General features: G+C 38.3%; 3 protein-coding genes across 3 annotated transcripts in view; 2 read left to right on the forward strand and 1 right to left on the reverse strand.

Annotated features, from left to right (window-relative positions):
* The first annotated feature begins 1,914 nt into the window (after positions 1 to 1,914).
* LOC138015237 (keratin-associated protein 10-6-like) lies at positions 1,915 to 3,945 on the forward strand. Its single transcript, XM_068862201.1, has one exon. The coding sequence runs from the start codon at positions 1,947 to 1,949 to the stop codon at positions 2,772 to 2,774; it is 828 nt and encodes a 275-aa protein (XP_068718302.1). The 5' UTR covers positions 1,915 to 1,946; the 3' UTR covers positions 2,775 to 3,945.
* An 874-nt stretch (positions 3,946 to 4,819) lies between these two features.
* Positions 4,820 to 22,500, reverse strand: part of LOC138015235 (prestin-like) — a 29,486-nt gene continuing 11,805 nt past the window's right edge. Inside the window, exons 7-18 of the mRNA XM_068862199.1 lie at positions 22,225 to 22,372; positions 19,747 to 19,857; positions 18,805 to 18,882; positions 16,528 to 16,623; positions 15,609 to 15,715; positions 15,024 to 15,093; positions 13,519 to 13,773; positions 12,425 to 12,562; positions 7,006 to 7,060; positions 6,774 to 6,886; positions 6,608 to 6,688; positions 4,820 to 5,631 (exon numbers count right to left, since the gene is read on the reverse strand). Coding sequence (XP_068718300.1) covers positions 5,620 to 5,631; positions 6,608 to 6,688; positions 6,774 to 6,886; positions 7,006 to 7,060; positions 12,425 to 12,562; positions 13,519 to 13,773; positions 15,024 to 15,093; positions 15,609 to 15,715; positions 16,528 to 16,623; positions 18,805 to 18,882; positions 19,747 to 19,857; positions 22,225 to 22,372 — 1,264 coding nt within the window. The 3' untranslated portion in view covers positions 4,820 to 5,619. The remainder of the gene's footprint in view (positions 5,632 to 6,607; positions 6,689 to 6,773; positions 6,887 to 7,005; positions 7,061 to 12,424; positions 12,563 to 13,518; positions 13,774 to 15,023; positions 15,094 to 15,608; positions 15,716 to 16,527; positions 16,624 to 18,804; positions 18,883 to 19,746; positions 19,858 to 22,224; positions 22,373 to 22,500) is intronic.
* On the forward strand, positions 9,624 to 11,725 carry LOC138015236 (uncharacterized). The gene has a single exon (XM_068862200.1). The coding sequence runs from the start codon at positions 10,023 to 10,025 to the stop codon at positions 11,604 to 11,606; it is 1,584 nt and encodes a 527-aa protein (XP_068718301.1). The 5' UTR covers positions 9,624 to 10,022; the 3' UTR covers positions 11,607 to 11,725.

The following is a 22,500-nucleotide window of genomic DNA, read 5'->3' on the forward strand; positions in this document are numbered from 1 at the left end:
ATCGACCGTCCCGGAAACTTCCTTTTGCTCTTTCTAAAAACTGTATATTTAACAATTATTCGCCGAAGGCGAAGTGATTATCGGTGAACATTCACCGAGACGAAGTCGAGGTGAATATTTCACAGATAATCACGGAGCCTGAGTTGAATAATTGTTTTAATATAAATACACAGGCGATTATTTCAAAAAAGAGAAATATATATATTTCAACGCGAAATCATCTTCACTTACAGTGGCAAAAGGACTACTGGGAGCCATTTTGTCCGACTGATAATCCGAGATAGCGAGCCAATGAGAGCGCGCGATTTTGTATAATCACCTGTGTATTTATATACTAACAATAGTTATTTACTTTTGCATCAATATTTGTTTTGCATAAAGCAAGGTAACAAAATCTGTACCTTGCTTAGTTCGCATTTGTTAGCGTTAAAATATTATTTTCGGTCCTATGCTTCTGTTATGAAGTGGTATATTTTTTAGGTCGCCCATCCAGATACTAACCCCGCCGGACCCCTAGGGATTAACTTCAGTGAACTTTTGTATTAGAAAGCTGTCAGAAGCTCAGAGGGCACGCTTAAACTTGCGATGAAAAGAAGTTGTGAGGGTACTTGAAAATTATCAACATGTCAGCCCAGAAGCCAATGTTTCTCACTTTTCTTTTATTTGTTATTCTTCAGAGACTGGAATGCTGTAGTTCAATCCCACATAATTCAGTGCCTTCTGATTCTCTGTAACACGTACCACAGGCAACTCAGTGTATGCTTCACGGAAGCATCTCGTTTTATGCCCTGTCGATGAAAGTTTTAATAAACCCTAATTTGTACTGAAAGGGAGTAAAACTGAAATAATTTGTAAGTAGACCAGTGTAAGTCTTTTTTCGAAAAACAGAAGTGATACAAGAACATTCATTGTTACTTGATCTCTTTTTGGATAATAATACATCATCTTCGTTTTCTCGTGCCAAGGCCCCGCCGGCTAAGTGCTCTCCAGAGCCAATTGTCATGTTTCAACCCATCGTCTACCTCTGAAATGACTATTATCGACAATTCCTAAGTTTAACTAAATTGACTGTTATCGTCAATTTAGGACGCTTAGCGCTTGATAAGGATTATGGGAAATGATATCTATTTTTAAAATCCGAACCCCGATGCCTAAACTCGCTGGACTCGAACCTGGGAATGTTCGATTAATAGCCCTCTCACTTAACCACTAGACTACTACTGACAGAGCACTTTAGAAAATATATATATATATTTTTTCTTCTGAATGCCGCCGTGTCTTATCACCGGCTAAGAAACAAGTTTAAAAAGGAGAAAATGTCCGTTACCAAACCTTAAGAGAAAGCTAACCATTTTAAAATCAGAGTTAACTGAATAGAGTGTAATGTGAAGTGCTATATTTCAATCCCATATGAACCATGTGAGCGTTAGCCCTACTGAAGGTAATGGGCCCAAACAAGGACAGAGAAAAAACCTGACCAGGGTGGGAATTTCTCATTTTAAAATCAAGTACTAGACTTAACCACTATATATTCACCAATTATTTGATATATATACGAATTAGATTTAATAAATAATAGGTGCAATTGTTAGCCAATTGATCTTTAGTTGTTAAGTGGACAACTTGAGAAGATCCGAGTTCAAACCCCGTCCAGGGATGCCACTTTTCCTTTTTTCTTTTCATCTGCTACCACAAGTCCTGGGACAGAGTACAGTGTAATGCTAAAATGACGATAACAATCATTCCAGGGAAAATTTCGAATTGTTGATAATAGTCATTTCAGAGGTAGAGGATATGTTGCATGTTTTGATGCTCAACTCCTTTGGCGGCTACGAGGGCCGGGTGGCTCTGGGGACGACAATGACTCAGCAAAGACATACTCGAACCCAGCCTCTATCTATGGGGCATCTCATAGCTATCTCTTGTCCAAAGAAACCGAAACGTAGATGGCTTCATTGTTTGGAAATCAAGGCTTTGCCTTTCTCTTCATTGTTTCTTTGCCTATTGATGTGACCTACAGTTATTGTGATCGCTACTCGAGAACTTGCGACTCGGATGAAGTCTGCTGTGCTCACAATTGTGTTTACGGATCGACGTGTTTATATCAATCCTGCACCTACGACTCCGATTGTTCTTCCGGTGAAAGCTGTTGTCACAGCGAGTGTACTTACGGATCGACGTGTTTAGGTCAGTTCTGCACATACGACTCCGATTGTTCTACCAGTGAAAGCTGTTGTAACAGCAAGTGTGTTTACGGATCGACGTGTTTACATCAATTCTGCACCTCCGTCTCTGATTGTTCTTCCGGTGAAAGCTGTTGTAACAGCCAGTGTCGACTTGGTTTTGACTGTAGTAGGTATTCTTGCAGTTTAAGCTCTGATTGCAGTATTGGGTCTTGTTGCAACGGAGTATGCACAGATACTTATGATTGTGAAGACCCGACTCCTGTTATAATTGGCCCCGTACTAGGTTCTCTCATCGCCTTTTTCCTTGTTCTTTCGTGTATTTACTGCTTGTGCAGACGACGTCGGCCCGTTGGTTCCGGCCGAGTGATAGAAGGAAGAAGAGTTACCACGACTATTGCAACAACAGCCCACTCAGTAGTTCATGTGCCGCCAGAGGGTTACCAACAAAGCTACCCATACTATCCTCCACAATATAATCAGTATCAGAACAGTGCTCCACCACCATACAGTGACAGAGCAACGCAAGGAAGTGATCTTCCTCCCCCTTACCCTACCACATATGGTGCAGTACAGACTTCTCCATCCTAATCTTCGTAGAAAGACACTGAAGCAAATGATTAATTTTACAGATGTACTCAAGACAATAATGTGAAGTTTAATAACTGTTGATGAGGATTAAGAAAAAGTCAACTTGAGTTGGACCCGAACTTAAACTTTTGTGCAACAAAAATGGTGCAAGGATTCTCTAAGGAAATGCTGTGGACACATCATGCACATGTACTGGCACTAGATGATAAAAAAGGGCAATCAAGTGTTGATGGTTGGTGTCTCCTTGGGTGGATAGGGCATAATCAATTCAAAGTAGGAAACAGCTAGTCTCCTTTGCAGCTGTTATTGGAGCGTAGCGTCACACGACTCCTGCGTGACATCCAAACAACGGCTGCGAAGGAGACTAGAGAACAGCACAATGATTACAAAATATCTCTCTCAGTAAACAAGAAAAGTCACATCTTTTTAAAGAAATGACTATCATATGAACGATTCTTGTCTTCAAAAAACAGAAGGTGTTATTGTTATATACTTAGACTTCACTCAACAAAACAAGTACTGTGATTGGTTGATTCTTTATCACATGCCCCTGATCAACTTCAAATGTATCCCAACCGGGATGCTATTCCACAGTTCTTGCCCACGCTGGATGTTTTCTTGCGATTGTTGAAGGCAAAGTTTAAATACATAACAAAGCAGTTAATGTCTGGTCCCTCGGGAAACTAGCTACATTTGTTTCTCTCAATTCCTGATGTTTCCCTTGACTTCATCTTGGGCTCTGGGGAAAACAAAACTAACTGTTTCCCTCTTATCCATAATTTGAAGTGTATAACATTTACATATAACCGGTTGACTCCTAAACCACCCCCATTGATGAGTAAACACATTTGCCATTAGATGTCCTAGGAGTCAATGAGTTTAAGGGGGTATTTGAATGGACGTGGAGGTTGTTAAGTAACGCGCGATAATTTTTGCAGGGATAAAGTGCAACCCTGTAGGAGTCCTGTAATGTTTTTTCCTTGGTTCCTTATCATTTCATCACTGATGTTGAATCAACCCAAATGCTATGATAAGCCCATAATGGTACATGTTCTCTTCTTTTTTTAAATTTCTCCTTTCCTAAGGAAAATTTACATTGTCTGTATTGAATTTCTTTGAAATAAAAAAAGGCCCATAGAAAGAGCATGAGCTTTGGGAATAGAAAATGTCAAGCATCATTGGTAGTGACTACTGCGTGTTGTTGTATTGCGGTTGTGCATCCCTTAACTACATGTATGATTTTTGCATTGAACTGTTCTGATCAATTTTCTTTTCTACACCTGTAAGTAAAAAAATGCAGCTGGCTACACATTTGTAGCTTTCTTTCCCTCAGATCAAAGCCCATGATTGCCCAGTTTTACGTAAAACAAAAAGATCTTGCTGGAAGCACACTGGAGTCTTTGCCGTCATGCGTGATACAGTTATGTTGTTCATTAACCGGTATATGTATAACATGTTTTCTCAGGCGCATGCAAGTGTTGATTAATGTGCTGGATGACCCCTGCCAACCAGTATTAATCTGTGACCACCTCCTGAATTAAATTACAGTAGAGTGTTTTGAAATTTAAAAGAAATCAGGCCACAAAATTGATAACCTGTATTTACTAAATGCGAAGAAAGGGCTGACAACAAAATCTTTGGCTTATTAAGGTCAGAGTGTACAGGCAATGAACAGCTGCATCAATTCACTGTCAAATACTTTCTTGTTTAATAAGTCAACAACTATTGTATTTTATGGCTCCCACTAAGGCCCATTTAATTGTAGAAATCTGTTGACTATACTAACATTGAATAGCTTTACATTGTCAGACCCAAATGCCCTTAAATGTAGTTGTTATTTACAGTAGTGAACTTAACCCATAGACACTGCAAACGCTCTGGGACGCCTGCAGTTGAGGAGTAAAATTATCTGGCGTTAGATAGAGTAAAATCTGTCAAGTCTCACTCCCAGGGGTCAATGGGTTAAAGTTTTTTCTTTGAGGGATCATGCACAATTTTTGATTTACTGAGGGGATCGTAGAGTTATATATTTCAAACACAATATATTAGAGTAAGAGTCAGTTTTATTTTCCACAAATTAAATTGTTACAAAATAGGCAATTAAAAAAACCTATATATGGGGTTAATAATTTTGTTGTTGTTGTTGCATTTACATTGGTTTGATCTTGAAAATGACCTTTAAAATTTTAAATAGCCAGTAAAAATATATAATTAGGTTGGATTTTTGCTTATTATTACCAGTTCTTGGAGATGTAATTTTAAGCTTGTCTTCCAACTTGTCATAAATTATGATATTGCAATTTCACTCACAGTCTACAAGCATGATTCATTTGCATACTGACATATGCACAGTCATGAGTAAGTGACTCCCCCTTTTTTATACGAGACACATTCTTTTGTTTAAATGACTACACAAAGTTCCATTACCATTCCCCACGACTCTAAGAGAACAGCAAATGGATCCGCATGGGGGGGGGGGGAAACCTTTCATTTGATAGTCATTTTTTTTAACGGTGAAATCTGGTGCTTTCCATTGCTTTAACCCTGATAGTCATTTTGCAAAATAAACAAAATACCAAAAGAAGTCACGTGCACTTATTTTGCAGAAATTAGAAGCTACATTTTTATTACATTTGAGGAGAATTTTAATTTTTTTTTTACTTTCTATTATTCACTGGCATCAATCTGTCAGTGTTTCCTCTGAGAGGGCCTGTCTCTCTGGAAAGCAATTCAATGTACCACCAATACCACTGGATGAAACAGTTTTTTTTCCACATCTTCTTCTGGACTCTTTTCTCGCCTTTTCATTCCTTTACTTTTTATTTCTCAGAGGCAGCACGTATCCTTAATCTTCTACCTAAAAGCAATAACAAACAGTCTTTTTTTTTTAACACAGACTACTTCAAGGAACCTTGTATATGTAATAAATTATTATTGATTTCTTTATGATCAGGGTGACAATTTGTACACCTCTGGCCTTACAATGAGCTCCAACCTTTGTACATTCAGGGTCCATTAATTAAAATGCTTAGTTCTCAGTGCATTTCTAACTTCTTACTAACCGAGCGCGAGGGCTGTACTGGGGAATATTGGCCCAAGGTCGTGGCAGTACGGACCGACCGCAGCAAGGTCTGTACAAAAACGAACGAGGGCCAATATTCCACAGTACGGCTTGAGCTAGCTCGGTTAGCAAGTAGTTTATTACCCCCCCCGGTATATGGTTTTTTAATAATTACCTTTTGCTTTGTTTTTGCAAACCCGTAATCGGCCCGTGGGCATTACGGGAGAATACTGCCCTACAATTCAGTCACAATTAGCCAATCAGAGCGCATGTTATATCAGCTACAAACACACGCCATATAATAATAAATTATTATTACTATTATTGTTAGTGATCATTAGGAACGTTGTGACCTTCAAAGTTTGCTCAGGGTACTCTTTTATCATTATTACCATAGCAAGCAAACATGATTGTGCTGCATCAAGCATGCAATGAGCTCATAATAATTGAAGGCTTTTATCCACAAATGTAGTAAGTGACAGGGTTTCTCTCATATTTTTCAAACAGGATTATAATACATTGAACATAAATATTTCTGAATGTAACTGACACAGGTCACATTCAAAGTAATAGCAACAAGATGAAAACAGATAAAGGAAAAGTCAGTTGATCTCTTTTTATGCTTAACCACTTGCACCAGTTCTTTGCGAGTATTCAGCAGCATTTTGACCACTAAAACACTCAAATGCAATTTGATGGAATCATGCAGATAAGACCAATTCACTTTTGATGGTTATGATTACAGCATTTCAATAAAAATTGTATGACATACCATCCGATTGAAAGATCCATTGTCTACACTTATGTTAGCTGACTCAGTGTCACTCATCATTGGAGATACACAAGACACATCCTAAAATAAGAACATTTGTAAAAACCAACAATATTGTCGTTCAATAAACAGAAAATAAACCAACCTTAAAAAAATCCACTTATACCTCAGAATAAATCCCAACAGCATGTATCACAGCATCATGTACAGACACAAATAAATGCTCCGTTCCTATTCTTGCTATGAAACCAGCTTTCTCCAACATTTCACGAATATGATCTATACAAAGGCACAATAAAATATGAATTATTTAGAACTTTAATCTCAGCAATGACCTCATCTGTCACACTAATTATTACAAAAAGTATGACAATTATTTTTACTCCCAATTAACTCACATCTACAGTGTGCCAGGTAGAATTTCACTCCAATCTTTTCAAATTCTACACCAAGCTAAGAAAAAATGTCATAACAAACAGTTAGCAATAATGATATATGTTTTAAAATTAAAATAGAGGTACAGAGTGCTAACTTCTCAAGTCTCCAGGCAGTTGTGCATAATGCTTTCATGTATACAGGTCATGGAGAACCATAGAGAATGCCCAGAAATCAGCTGAGAAATAGATGGTGCATGGTTGCTTAACCCTTTAACCCCCAGTGGCCACTGATAGACTTTCAGGGGTGTCGCACGTCTGGTTTAAACTGTAGATACCTAAACCCCTGTATCAAATTAAAGCTTATAGAGCTGGCTATCAAACCATATCAAGAATTTTGAAATTAAATGAATTCTCGAATTTTTCATGACCTCTAAATGCGAGCATCCGAATCACCTTTTCAAAGCTACAAGTCAAAGCAAATTTTGCTTTTCGCTATTTTATTTTGTTCCTCCGTTTCCCGACCCAAATCGCTAAAGAAACGTGTCAGCCTTTAGCCATACTCTGCAGTTGCAGTGAAAAGTTACAGAACGTTTTTGAAGTAGTATTAAAAAAATGTGAAGTGTTTGTACAAAAACAAAATTTGAAATTAAAAAATCGCAGACACAGATTTGTTGTTTATATCATAATCTAGCCACTGCCAAAACTTTGGAGCAATCAGACAAATTCTATTTGAGTTTTTGCTCTTTTAAGTGTCCTCTTCGAGTGAAAAAATTAATTCAAGCACTAAGACTGTCAATCAAACGGGTAATTTTTACTTCGGTCCAAAACGTTAAACCGCCATTTCTCAGCCAATATTTAATCTTTTTGAATAATTTCTGTTTTACATTAGATATCCCATTTGGATCACTACTTTAACCAAAAAATCCAAATTTGAAGAAAAGTGCTGATCTGAAGGCATACGGCGACCCTCCATTAAGCAGCCACATCACTTTCCAAATTCCCGAATTATAATAATAATAATAATAATAATATATATTTAGCTTTACAAAATTCTCAAAGCTTTACAACTAATGTCTCATATTACATGCAGTATGACAAACTCTAAAATTTCAATAGATTTCTAAAGAAAAACAAGAAAATCTATATCCTGTATAATGCAAATAATGTTAGTAATCTCTATAAACTATATATAATATGATCTCTATACTCTATAGCACTGACGGAAAAGGTGTGTTTTAACTTTACTCTTAAAATGCTGGATTCTATACCTCCTTTTCAATGACGGCCGCGGCCACCTTTTTGCTGTTGCAAGTTTCGTATTTAGTGTTTTTTTACCTCCAATAAGCGGCCAGCAAATATCTTTTCAAGCGAAATGGTGACAGATAATATGAAAATGATAACTGATAACTACAAGAACTGCAATTTAATCTCCAATTTAATCTACCAGAAAGGGAGATGTCTTGATCGCCTCGTTACAACTCAGAACTCCACAACGACAAACAGCAGTCACAGATTATTTTAAATATATTTCAAAAAAATTGTCCGTGATATCTTTTAAGTTAAAATTTTAACCGACTGTTGATGCAAAAAGGCCAACAAAACTTGATGTTTTGTTACACAGATTAACATGTTTTCCTGTAAATACTCAACAATAAAAAATACTGTATATCGACTACATGCTCTCCGTGTTAGAGCAACAGAACTTTGCACGGTATCATTAAACTTTGTTTCAATGATTTTTGCATTTATCTCCACATATCTTCACTTTTAAACAAGCATTTTGCTATATACAGTAGACGAAATAAAACTAGGCTGACTCCCATTTATGCCCTATTTATATTGTACCTCTATTAAATGGCATGCAACCTCTATTAAGCTGCCAGTTTTCAAAGTCCCGACGGTGGCCGCTCAATAGAGGTCCGACTGTACTTTCAAAATTATTCAATGGAAGCCAAAAAGGAGTTTCGTAGTTGGTGTTGGAGGTGAGATTCTTCGGAATAAATGTAAAAACCCAGTAAACAGTAACACATGACTATACCATTGTGCTGCATGCTTCTCTAAAATTGTCAGCCATCACTACATCCCAGGAACTGGTCAATTGCAAGTTGATAATTTATTGTATCACGTAATGAAGAGGAAGTATTACAGAAGATGTGTGAAATTCATATATTGGAACTGCTGATCATCACAGTTGCAGGAACAACTTGAGAAATACAGTAATTGTGAAGAAGCCTAGCTGACCAATCTTGTCCTCAGAGTCTGCTTTTCTTTTGGTCAGCACCAAGGACACAGCCTCTGGCCATTTCCAATTTATGCGCAGTCGTAGTGAAGGTCCACTTTTGTAACCATTGACAACCACTGTTGTCGCGATTTGCGGACTTCCTGCCTTGGAAGTGTGCAGAATCCGTCGGTTCTTGGTGCTCACCAAAAGAAAAGTGGATTCTGGGGACGAAAATGAAGCCTGACTAAAGTCAAGGCTTCAACAGGACTTGATATCATCATCATCGGTGGTAATTTGAACCCATGAACATGCATGAAGGACAGACTAAACCCATAAAGAGATGGTTAATTGATTCATTATATAAGTATAACACTGATGGCCATCAGAATGACATCTGCAAATACGTTGTTGACACTGTGATGCCCATTGTGAAATAAATAATAACACAAAGAAGATCGCTAGGTTACTCTACAAAGAAACGGATGTTGACGAGCATATTCACAACATATCGTCTTATGAACTCTCTTTCTTCCAGAAACTGGTTTTGTGTCGGGGTTTGAAATTTGCCTTTCCGCAACGAGTGTCACCGATTGAAGTGAAAGCGAGCTTTGAAAAGGCTTACTGGAGCCTCGAACCTCATCTTGAAAGCGATGATTTGAAAGAATTGGCGGCCGCAACCCTACGATCCGTAGCTCTGAATTACATCCAGCGCAAAGTACAGAAACCTCCCAAGACACTTTTGGTTGCCATCGAACAACTGAAACGACGTGACGACATCGTCATCACCAAACCAGATAAAGGATCGGGAGTGGTCGTAATGGATAAGTCCGAATATCTGCGACTATTATCCGAAGCTTCCATCAATGATTCCAGTAAATTTCAAGCTGTTCCATTGGAAAGGCCCTCGAGTAAAGGTAGACCGCCAACATATTACCACCCCCTCCTAAAGAAAGAGAAAGATTTAGACGCCATTGTTCGTAGAATTCTGCCTAAGTCCATAGCAGATACTGTCCGTCCTACAGGTTCCAGATTAGCGCATTTGTACGGCTTACCGAAAACACACAAGGAGCGCTTGGCGATGCGCCCTATACTCTCAGCAACGCAAACTTACAACTATGCACTGGCGAAATGGCTCGACACTAAACTTAAGCCTCTCTCTCTGAATCGCTACACAGTAACTGACATTTTTGAATTTGCCGACGAAATTCGCGAATTAGAAATATCAAACGGTGACATTCTGGTTTCTTACGACGTGTCCTCCCTCTTTACCAACGTACCCTTGGATGAAACAATTGAGATACTCGCGAACAGAGCTTTTGACAACGACTGGTTTAATTCAACCTATGACCTGAACCTGACCAAAACGGACCTTGTTGACCTTCTCAGTGTAGCTACAAAAGGACAACTTTTCCAGTATAATGGAGCACTTTACGAACAGACGGATGGTGTGGCCATGGGTTCCCCCCTTGGTCCCCTGCTAGCTAATGTGTTCATGTCTTCAATTGAGGAAAACCTCGAGCGAGAGGGTAAACTCCCTTCTTTCTATCGAAGGTACGTTGATGATACACTTACTATCATGCCAAATATCGCAACAGCATCCAACTTCCTGAACACGCTTAACAAGGCACATTCTTCCGTAAAATTTACGATGGAAACCGAATGCAATGGCATGCTCCCTTATTTGGGCATCCAGTTACTGAAACGATCGCCCCAAATAGAGACAAAGGTGTACGTAAAACCCACGAATTCAAGTCTCCTCTTACATTACCAAAGTCACGTTGACAATCGGTACAAACAGGGTTTACTCCGAACTATGCTGGGTCGAGCACATAGTTTATCTTCCTCTTGGTCACACTTCTCAGACGAATGTGACCGATTGAAGACAGTATTCTCGCGTTTAAAGTACCCCAAACACCTCATCGACTCTGCCATCAAAAATTTCGTTGACTCAAAGGTTTGTGACCAGCAGCGACCATTATTACCAACTAAAGAGACGGACACAATTCGAGTGGTTCTACCATTTAAAGACCAAACCTCAGCAAATTTTGTGAAAGGACAACTCAAGGATCTGAGCCTAAAAGTGAACACCAACATCCAGCCCGTATTTGTCAGCCGAAAAATTGATCAAGAACTGAATGTGAAAGAAGCAAAGCCATCGATCGTAAATGAACAGTGGGTTGTTTATAAATACCAATGTGACCTGTGCGATGCAGTTTATATAGGATACACACGCGGACATTTACACAATCGTGTAAAAGAACATAAACAACAGTCCTCGGCCATTGCCAAACATTGCAAGAACGTACACGGGAGGATCCCTCAGGACCTACTGAAATGCTTCGAAGTTCTTAAGAAGTGCAGGAACAATTTGACTGCTTATTGTATGAAATGCTTTATATAAGAACTTTAAAGCCAAACCTGAACGTGCAATCGGACTCTATTCGTGCGAAAGTATTTGTGTAATCTTCGCACCTATTATGTTAATTTTCGCGCCACATCGCTTAAATACTGTTATTTGCATGTTTTAAACTTTTACCTTGATAATGGAGTCATGACTACTCCGAAACGTCGGTTTTTATCGTTCGCTTTTACTGTTTTATCTTTTAAGAAATCTCTTTTAATATAATGATAATTATTATTATTATTGTGTAACAACTATATCCAAGATCAAGTTTGATGTACTGTAAGTATGGGTTATTGACCAAGCGTGAGGTCAAGATGACTGGATATTGGCCAAGTTCTTTTTTTGCGTGTTTATGGACCGAGACGAAGTCGAGGTCCATAAACACGCAAAAAAGAACGAGGCCAATATCCAGTCATCTTGACCGAACAATCTTGGTCAATAAAGGATTTATTATATGACTTAAAACACCAAAAAATGATCTTTGATCTTGCGGGACCAAGCGAGAAATCCCGAGCGGGCAGTATCGCTCCATCTTGCCCGCTCGGGTAGCCAATCAGAGCGCGCGATTTGGTTCATCTTGCCCGCTCACGGAGCTAGTCATATAATAATCTCAAATATTAAAGTTTCAGTGATGAGAATAAAAATTGTATAGCCATGGACAGGGGCAAAAATGCAACTCAAACTGCACATGGTGAAATATTAATGTGCAGAGCTACTTGCTTTCAGTCATCCAAACCTTTTGTTTTATGGCACTCTCGTCAACACCACACAACCAAACCACTTGACAAAATTTAATGTGTCAAACTTATATCTACCTGTAATAAAGTGTTTACTCCTTGAGTGTCAATGAAATTAAATGTACTGGCATCAACAATAACAGCATGAACTGGCGTCAAATTATCCCCAGAAAAATTTTCATTGTTGTCAGAGTCACTCAACATGACTTGCACATCCTGGAATGGAAATTAAGTGAAACTTTTTTACATAGTCAACTCAACCTGAAGGCTTTGGAAACCCATGTGTTTAAGTTCAGTAAGCTTTATTCCTTTCACAGAGAGTGTACAAGTTTACTAAAAAAAATTGAAAGGAAGTGTTCTTTGCAAGTCACAGACAGCTGCTTTGGGCACTGAAATCATTAGTACTCACGATTCACCAACTTAGGTAGGTTTTGGGTTGGTTCAGTTTTTCCAAACTCTTCCAACTATCAAGGCATTGATCACGAAGAGCAAACAACAGTGTAAACGCAACAATATAAAAGATGAAAGAAATTTTATATGAAATGAATCATATATTGAACTGCTGATGTGAAATCAAGTGAAGCTATGATTTTGGCAATTATGAACGTAATTTTAGCAATTGCATAGAAAAGCCTGAGAGATTCCGGACTTCAACGTGTTTGAACCCATGACCTTGCGATACCGGTGCAACGCTCTAACTAACTGATGTCAGGAGCTGGTCATTTTTGGATCAAGTATTCCTGTGATGAATGAATCAATGAACGAATTGAATGTGAAATCAAGTGAAGTCCTGAATTTTTCAGGCTTCCCTATGCAATTGCTAAAATTATGCCCATAACAGCGAGGATTATAGCTTCACTTGATTTCACATCCGCAGTTCCATATATGATTCATTTGATATATCATTTCGTTCATTGATTCATTATCACGGGAATACTTGGCTCCACAAATGACCAGCTCACAATGTCAGTGGCTTCATAGCTCAGTTGGTTAGGGTGTTGCACCGGTATTGCAAGGTCACGGGTTAAAACCCTGTTGAAGTCCTAAATTTTTTAGGCTTCTCTACGCAATTGCTAAAATTGCATTCATAACTGCGAGGATCATTATAGCTTCACTTTACAAATGTAAACATGCAACAGAATAATATGTAAATACTGATACATGTAAGTTACCCCATTCTGAAGAGATGTATCATCTTCTGCAGCACAGTCAGATGTGGGTGCCGTTATCTCTATTGATGGGCTAGCAGGATCACGTATGTTGTGTCTATAGTGAACTGAGCTATTGTTTCCAATGTTGGTATGCTTTTTAGGGTTCTGTGGATCGATCCCTGTCAATTCTATCAAAGAACTGCGGAAGTACTCTGAATTTGCATAAAAAACGGCTGACTCAAATCGGAATATCTTCACACCAGGCACTGCTTTAGCCTAAGGATAAAACAGTCATTAGTTTCACTTCTTAATGTTTATTCCATTAGCGTTTCCAAACATACAGGCAATCTGACAGCCATCCAAACTGAATGCTAATAACTATTCTGATGATTTCAAGGTCATTAAGCTACCAGGAGACTTGGGAGTGACAGACCAATTCTTAATTGGGACTCTAAAGCACTATTTGTGTAACTATGGGACAAAAACTACCGGTATGTTTGCTAAGAATGCACAGTTTATCATCCCCTCTTCCCTAACTCCATTAGCTTGTCTGGGCTCAAACTTGACTAGACCAAGAGGGGGAGGGAAAAGAGAACACAACACTGGAAACTCTGTGCCCTACTCTTTGCAAATAGTGTGTGGGTTCTTTTACGTCCCACAGGGTTATCAACATTGAAGGGTTGTGAGATGGGACCTGCAGTTTATCGTCCTTATCCAAAAAGACTAAAGAGTCTATAAAACCATTTGCAGATGTCATTACAAAGGCAGAATTTTCTCCTTGGTTATTTAAAGACCCAGAGTGTTGATACGGCCAAAATTGTTGATTTCCCAACCTCCCGCACAGTAACCCGAGGCTCAACTACGTGATCCAAATTGTTGTAGGTTCATACAGTATGTCAGTACATTCTGCATACCACAAGAACACATGTGGACTGGTGGAATTCCCACAATAACTGTGGAAGAGATGAGGAATTTTCAACCCAGTTCACAGAATTAAATGTAATTTACCTTCTATTGTGGGAGTAATCAACTTTTTTTCCCAGTACAGTGTACGCCCAAAACATTATTATTAATAAATCTCTTCAATGTTCAAATAATTACGTAATTATACAACATCCTTCAAAAGCTAAATTAATTAAAGTTGAATTTCAATCTGTGGAATTGGTAGGGCATGAAGCTAGCATCTTCATAAACACCTTCATTTTGCATCAATGAACTTGACAATTTCTGTGAGCAGTCTCTCTTTTGCTTGAAAATCCGATGAGAGAATGTGATATGTGAGGGGAGAAGCTGCAAGCTGTGAGTAGCGCGGGTGTCCATCAGATATCACGTAGTCTGCTCGCCTGCGCAGCTCGTGGCTTCGCCCCTTGCATATCACAGTCTCTCGGTGGATTTTCAAGCAAAATAGAGACTGCTTGCAGTCTACTTGACAATATACAGTTCACATGCAATGACTATTTCATAAAATAAAATAAATATGCTACATAGTTAGGGTTAGTGCTAACTGAAAAAATGATAATACTAACTGAAGGAATCCTTTGAAGATCTCTATAGATTCCAGTGTTTGGAATTTGACCTAGTAGTGATGCTGGCGGTCTGAAATGTTACAGAGTTAAAAACTCATCAAGGAGAACAGTACAAGAGGATCATGATCATGGCCATAATTAATGGCTCTGTGAGCAGGCAACATCTTATCCATGGCTTGGTCTTGGGGCAAAATTCAGCTGAACTAGCTCTGGTATAGGCCCAAGGTTCCAGGGTCCCAGCGGCACATCCCCACCCGGAAATCCCTAAAGTGCCCCCCCACCCCTAACCCTAACCCAACTTGGTCACCAAGAGGAGCCAAAAGTCCATACCATGACCTGTACAATGTATGTTTTGTCATACAAAAACACCTTTCAAATTTTTCTTAAGTTTGCCATTTATAAATAAATCTTTAATGACCAAGCTTATTTGGTGGATGATGGCCTCCTTCTTTTTTTCTTTTTCCAGCACCTCCATTCCTTCTTGGTTCATTAAAATACAAAAAGGACTTGGCTTACATCTGGCCATCTTGAACTCACAGGCTTAGTCAATAAACCAGAAACAGACATGATCAAAGTTGTTGTAACCTTGATGATTTCCAGATGACTACAAGAAGTGCAGTGATGACTCCAACTCCTAAACCAACATCAATGCCAAGCAACACAACTCCTAGCCAAGATGCAAACCACACAACCTTAGACAGAAAAAAAATTACATCTTATCTATGAAGTCCACTCTTTAAATCACAAAGAGAAAAAATAATTAATATTAACCCATGCCAAAAAATAAGATCAACTTTACACACCAGAAGTCTTTCAACCAGGAGTCTTTGAAAGAAATTGTGTTATACGTTAGCTTTACATGTCTTGAGTTATTCTGATTCCCTTAAGGGATGTTTGGACTGAACATGAAAGAAGTACCGGTAAATGTACAAAATTTGCTTATGGTCAACCAAAAGCAGTAATTTATTAGTATTGCATTTTTCTTGAGTGCTCTCACGACTTTTTCAGTGCATCACCATCTCAATTTGATTGGCATAGCTAAATGTTTGAAACAATAACAATAAATTGACAATGCAACTAAAAAAGAATTAAGAGACTTAACTGATTAGCGTTTAAAGTGAAGTGCTAGTTTTGTACCCCATATGAACAATGTGAGCGTTAGCCCTACTAATGGAAATGGGCACACACAAGGACAGAGAACAACTCTGACCAGGGTGGTCAGTGTCCCACCCTGGTCAGAGTTTTTCTCTCTCCTTGTGTGGGCCCATTTCCATTAGTAGGGCTAACGCTCACATTGTTCATATGGGGTAGAAACCTAGCACTTTACACTCTAATCAGTTAAGTCTGTTGAAATATAAGTGCTACAATGCCATCGTTTATTAAAAAAACGTAACCCTTCCTTAAAAAAGGTTGAGTTTGCTTTTATCATCAGCGTGATCAACTATGCTTTGATGCTGGCTTTGAAGCACTAATTTCAGAATGCATGGATGTGCTTTCCACTTACAGAATCTGATTTGCATATTTTCCACAACTCTCTCAGCCTGCCAAACTGAAGGAACAAACCCTTCAGTGCAACAACAATAACAGAAGCTAATATTGCCTACAAGAATGAAAACAAAAATATACAGTGCACCAATTACAATAGAGATTGAGTCAAAACTATTAAAAACAAATTGGCACTGCTAACCATCCTTTGTTACGGTTCTTAATAATTGTGGTGGACAAAACACTGACCCCCAGTCCATGGACTACCCAAATGGACTAACTCTTAAAAATACCATTTCGAATGAGTGCTATTGAAAGAACTGAATTGATTATAATACTTACATTGCACATACCTTGATAATTTTCATCCATGCAGCCACGGTTTCACTTCACTTACATGAAGTAATTAGCCATCACAACAATAATCGAAAGCTAACCTTTTTAAAATGGGTGCTTAGACTTAAATATTGTTGAACAATGCTGTTTAAAATGGGTGTTGAGGTTTAAGTATAAGCACTATTGAGATGCTGCGTACACATAGATCAACAGTACTCATTCGAAATAGTATTTTTAGGGTAGTCCATTTGGGTCATAGTCCATCGGGGTAGTCCATGGACTAGGTGTCAGTGTTTTGTCAACCACCCTTAATAATAATCGAAATTGAACTGAACATGGTGCAGCTCAACCAGACTAAACCCAAGCACAAATAACTTAAGGCTTTGCTGCAAGCCACTTTAGTTACAGTCCAAGTAAGACCTCTGGCCTTGGCCAAGTGAAACTGGCTGGGATTGAGTCAATTTTGAGAAAAGAAAACTGGAGCAGCCACAGGAAAAGCCCTACCTACAGTAATACTACCCCATGACCTGACCTTTTGGGCAGGGATGAATAATCTTTGGGTGGAATAGTTATACCACAAATCAGGGAATTGTGAAAGTGATCAAACATTGGCTGGTATTTTTTACAGGTCACAGGTCACTGTTTTACCAATACAGAAAATATCCTAAACATTCACAAAAGCTAACCTTAGGCCTGCCTAAGGTAAGCTTTTATGAATGTTTAGAATACAAGTACTTTCTGTATTGGTAAAACAATGACCTGTGACCTGTGAAAAATACATGTACAGTGTATCAGCCAATCAAACATTGGGTACTTGATTGAAACAAATCAGGAAATACAGTAACAGTTATTTCAGTAGATTTTTTGTTATGTATGTTTGTACACAATTATATTCAATGTGAGTTTATTTCAGCCTACTAGCAATTTATTATTAGGTATAATTTTGTTGTTATCTGTTCTTTAACAATCATGTAGTCACTTTAATCTCAGGTCTCTTTGAGACCTAATAAAGGGTTAATTAAGGGGTTGGTTTCTAAAGAGACTGATGCTGTGTTGGTTGGGAGTGAAAAACACAAATTTGGCAAACGAGTTGATAAACATGACTGTACATGTACATCAACCACTGTAAAAAGATAGATCTGTGAAAAGACCATTAATATTTTGAGCACAGCTCTGACAAAGGACTAACACTGTTTAAGTGTTAAAAAACAGCTCACAAACCTTCCTTGGGGTGGTTAATTAACTTGTCTGACAAAAAAATAAACTTTCTGGAAAAGAGATGTCCCTCTGGGCTGAACAGGTACAAGAAACTGTTGCTTGCTTCCAGGTCAGCACTATTTCACTTTAAGTCCATTTCAGCCACTTCAGTTGAACCAAGCATCATAATCTGAATCATTATACCCTACTGCTCGAAAAGTTCTATTTGTGCATTTGCTGCGGTTCTGACTAGGTGAAACCGCAGATTCAATCTCCAGTTTGACCGAGGTAAAATCTTGTGTATGGTAACTGAAAGCCAAGGTTTCACCTAGATTTTTTCCGGTTGATATACGCCGCAGTTAAGAGAGGACGGCACATGCAACTGAAGTAGGCCCAGGAAAGAGGGGTAGCTTAAGGGCCGATTTACACGGTACAACTTTGTCGCATGCGACAACGGCTTACGACAAGCCCACGACATGATTTACAATTGTTGTGTACGTCAGAAAAGATGTCGTAGCATTTTAAAACATGTTTTAAAACGCTGCAACAATCGTAAGTCATGTCGTAGGCCTGTCGTGAGCTTGTCGCATGCGACAAAATCGTATCGTGTAAATCGGCCCTAACACCACTGGTAGCTGTTAGAAGGAGCCACAGCACAACCTTTTTTGGACATGACTGATTCAAGCTTCTCCTGAGGGTTAATTGAAATCTCTGTTCAAAAATAAAAAGTGTGTACAAATTTACAGTATAATCACCAACTCACCTTAGGCAAGTGGTAAAACAGTTGCGCTATAAACAGCAACACAAGTATAACTACTACAACCACAGGAATGGTACATAGCTGTAAAAAATACAAACAAATTTAAAAATGTCATGTACATTATAAGCTCTACATGTACATGTATGCAAGGAATACCGTACCTACATGTATAGCTTATTTATTTGGAAAACATTTTGCTGTTCAACTTACAGGGGTGTACACCACTGAAAATAGTTTGGGTCTTTTGGCAATGGTGACCATGATGGTCAGGACATTGTTGGCAAAAAAATTCAAAATTATTTCAATTATGTATTTTTACTCAAACTTTGAATAATTTTCAATTTTCATAAACCACTTCAAAATAAAACATGTGTTGTTCTACCCTGGGTACCCAAGGGTTTTTTTTCTTTGGCGTGATATCCATGAACGGCGAAGCCGCGATACCGAACCCCGAAGCCGCCATGGCCGCTCCTCGCAAAAGAAAAATAAAACCTCTGGCACCCAGGGTAGTGTTGTTCTTGCCACTTTGTGATAATTTGATCTCCCCCTCTTAACTTAATTAATGTGTACATTCTGTGCCAGTACATGAAAGGAGCACCTAGCACAAACAGAATAAGATATTTTATATTCAGAGTAATAATGAAATGTCCTCCACAGACCATGCATGGATTGTGGTCATTTAGGTTGTTAGTGACATGTTGATTACCACATAGCCAAGCATGAACACACATCAGTAAGATAAGATGATAACAGTTTTTGTTTGGGGTTGTTTCAGGTTGTCAAATAGCAAAGGATAACAAAAAATGTGAAACATATATTTAATGCCTAAGAGCCAATATCTTCCATCATAACAGCTACTACATGTAACAATTCAATGCTGTCCACTTTTATTGCTCAGTCTCATCAATAAAAAAATATTAAAGTTGTTAACAGAAATTCAAATACCTGTGTACGAGCAATGCTCTCCTGAATGGCAGATCTTGAAAGTGAAGCACTGACAGGAAAGCATGAAAAGAAGGACCCCATGATGTTTGCTGAGCCACAAGCTAAAAGTTCCTGTCATGAGTGATGGTGTAGAGTAAATGCTTTAAAACTAGCATCACTGGGTAAAGTTAAGAACCTGGACTCAAACTGTTATGATGTGTAGCACAATCACCATACCCAATTGGGGGTGACTCAGAAACATTTCCAGATTTATTCAGTTTAACGCCTTCAATGAAGCTATATTTTTGCTGAATGCTAAGGTTGTTTTTGTTGATTAGCATACAGGGTGTAAGAAGGGAAAACAAGGAAAAGGATGGAAAAATAGGAAAATTTTGAGTGTAACACGTAACACAATTTTCAAATTGAAAGTCTTTAAAACCATTTTTCATAAGAGAGAACACTTATGTGGATTAACGGATAATAACCACGGATAACATACAGTAAATACTACACACGAGCCAAATTTCAACAGTTGTAGTTTCCTTACTGTAACACTGTGTTTTGGAATTCTGGCGCTCACTAGGTTATTGTTTGAAACAAGTCGTTCAAATTATTGATATCTGTGGGTTCAAAACCAGCTCAACTAAATGCTCATTACCTTGTGCTTTAACATACAGAAAAATCAGTTTGAGGGATCCACATACTACAAATGGAGAAATCACTCCTCAAAACAGTCGCTACGCTTTTTCTGTTCCGCAATTATGCCATAACATTTTTCGAGACCACTTCTTTCAATGTCGCTCCTGATCCAACCATGGCATAACTGGGTTCCAACCATTTGGAACCCAGGGGAACTTGTGAGCATTTTCTGAATGCTCACAAGTTCCCCTAGCTATTTCCACGGTTTCGTCATTGTAGCTTTCAGGGTCGCGAAAATATTAGCCTTTGACAGAGTTGCTACGTTTTTTGACATGCTGGGCCACATTAAACCAAGTCTTGAGTGCCAGTAAACATCAAAATCTACTTTGTGGTAACCTTTCCTACTATGGATATTATTGGGAAGTCCTCATGTCTTTTCAGGGGCAATTTTTCAGGAAATTGAGAGACACATCTGCTCTGACCTCAAATTGTAAAGTGGGGCAGAAAGCCAGTGTTTAGGGTGTCTATAGAACTAAATGAGGGGATGCTAGCCTCCATGTAGTGAAAGCTTTCTTTTTTTACTTTTTATTTACCTCAAAATTAACTATCTTTATGAAAGACCACGCCTACAAGGGATCATGGGTAAATCACAAATTCCGTTTAACAGACCAAAACTTTAATATTTCCCGAACAGTTAAAATGATATGAAAGTCTAGGTGTGAAATAAGCCAAAATAAGTGATTTTCACCCCAATAAACACAATTTCACAATTTTTAGGTATGTTACAGGAATGGGTACGGTGATCATGCTACTCATCTATTTGAAACTTAAAGTTTCTTAGCTGTGTCTATTATCGGTAGTTGTGTTAAATTGTGAATCAGTTGTATGTTGGTAAATAACCTATTGTGGACAAGGTTAAAAAAGGACGCTTTCCTACCATTCACCATTTTGAAAGGTGAACCAGGCCATCTAAAAATAGCATGCCAATAAAAAGGGTTTTTGCTCTACAATGCCAACCTTGTTCTTGTGAGATACTACCTCTTTTAATTAATAATTATTATTGTGAAACACAGTGGGAAATCTACTTCTTTCAGGAGGAGGGGATGTTGTCTGCATTCACTGGCTACACGAACAAACGAAATTAAGGAATCAGTTACAGGAGTAAGAAAAACAACTGAAAGAAAACAACCAATATTGTGTATTAATTTTTATAATTATAAAAGCATGTGGGCTAAGTGAAACCTGCACCACTTAATACAAGTCCAGCGGCAATTGCAGCTTGTTGGCATAAAAACCACCACCACAACATCCCTTCCTCCTTACTGGAATCAGGACATCACAAACCTAAACAAGAACCCAAGCAAGGGTCAAGTTTGAGTGGTGCTAATCCTAAAGGCTGGTTCACCCTTGCAGCACAAGCAGATACATTACATTGCTGTTTTTTAACCACAATTCCTTGTAATCTCACAATCTGATTGGATAATTTGTTGTTGTCAATGAGGGTCTAGACAATGCTGCTCACCTCATGCTCGCATCAATTTGTCACGCAATTTAACAGCCAATCAGGAATGCTCATTTTGCAAAATAAACATCACAGCGGTCAAAATTTGTTGTGGACTCACTCGGCTGCACCTCTGAGTCCACAACACTTTGACCACTGTGATGACGAATATCACTGTCAATAAGAGTACAGACAACGCTGAACCACTTTCAATTTGTTAAAATTACCGACTGGCGGTGTCTTTTGTTCAAATAAGATTTCCTTATAATCAAGATGCAACTGACTTTGCATATACTGCTTGTGCTTAATTGCTGGCAACATTAATGTACACAAGCCCTAAGTTAATTTTTTTTAAATACCTGATTTGAATCAATGACGTAATTATTTCTCGTTGCAAAAACCTTTGCCAAAGAAATGTTTGTTGCAAATATAACAATAGCAATCACAACAGCATCAGGGATCACATTTCCCATCAATTTAAAGGAAGGAGCAGATGGAACTCGAAGCCTGAGTGAAAAAGGAAAAATCGAACAAGTAATATTATAGTATATTATTAATTTTACTGTAATTTACTGTACTCATGTTGAACAATATGCAAGGCAATGAGGAATGACACAATTGAAAGTTACATACTT

Source organism: Montipora capricornis, chromosome 9 (genome assembly GCF_036669925.1).
Source record: "Montipora capricornis isolate CH-2021 chromosome 9, ASM3666992v2, whole genome shotgun sequence".
NCBI lineage: Eukaryota > Metazoa > Cnidaria > Anthozoa > Scleractinia > Acroporidae > Montipora > Montipora capricornis.

Bases quoted from the DNA above. Each gene is read 5' to 3' on its own strand.
- LOC138015237 (XM_068862201.1), top strand. From the start codon at position 1,947: ATGGCTTCATTGTTTGGAAATCAAGGCTTTGCCTTTCTCTTCATTGTT.
- LOC138015236 (XM_068862200.1), top strand. From the start codon at position 10,023: ATGGATAAGTCCGAATATCTGCGACTATTATCCGAAGCTTCCATCAAT.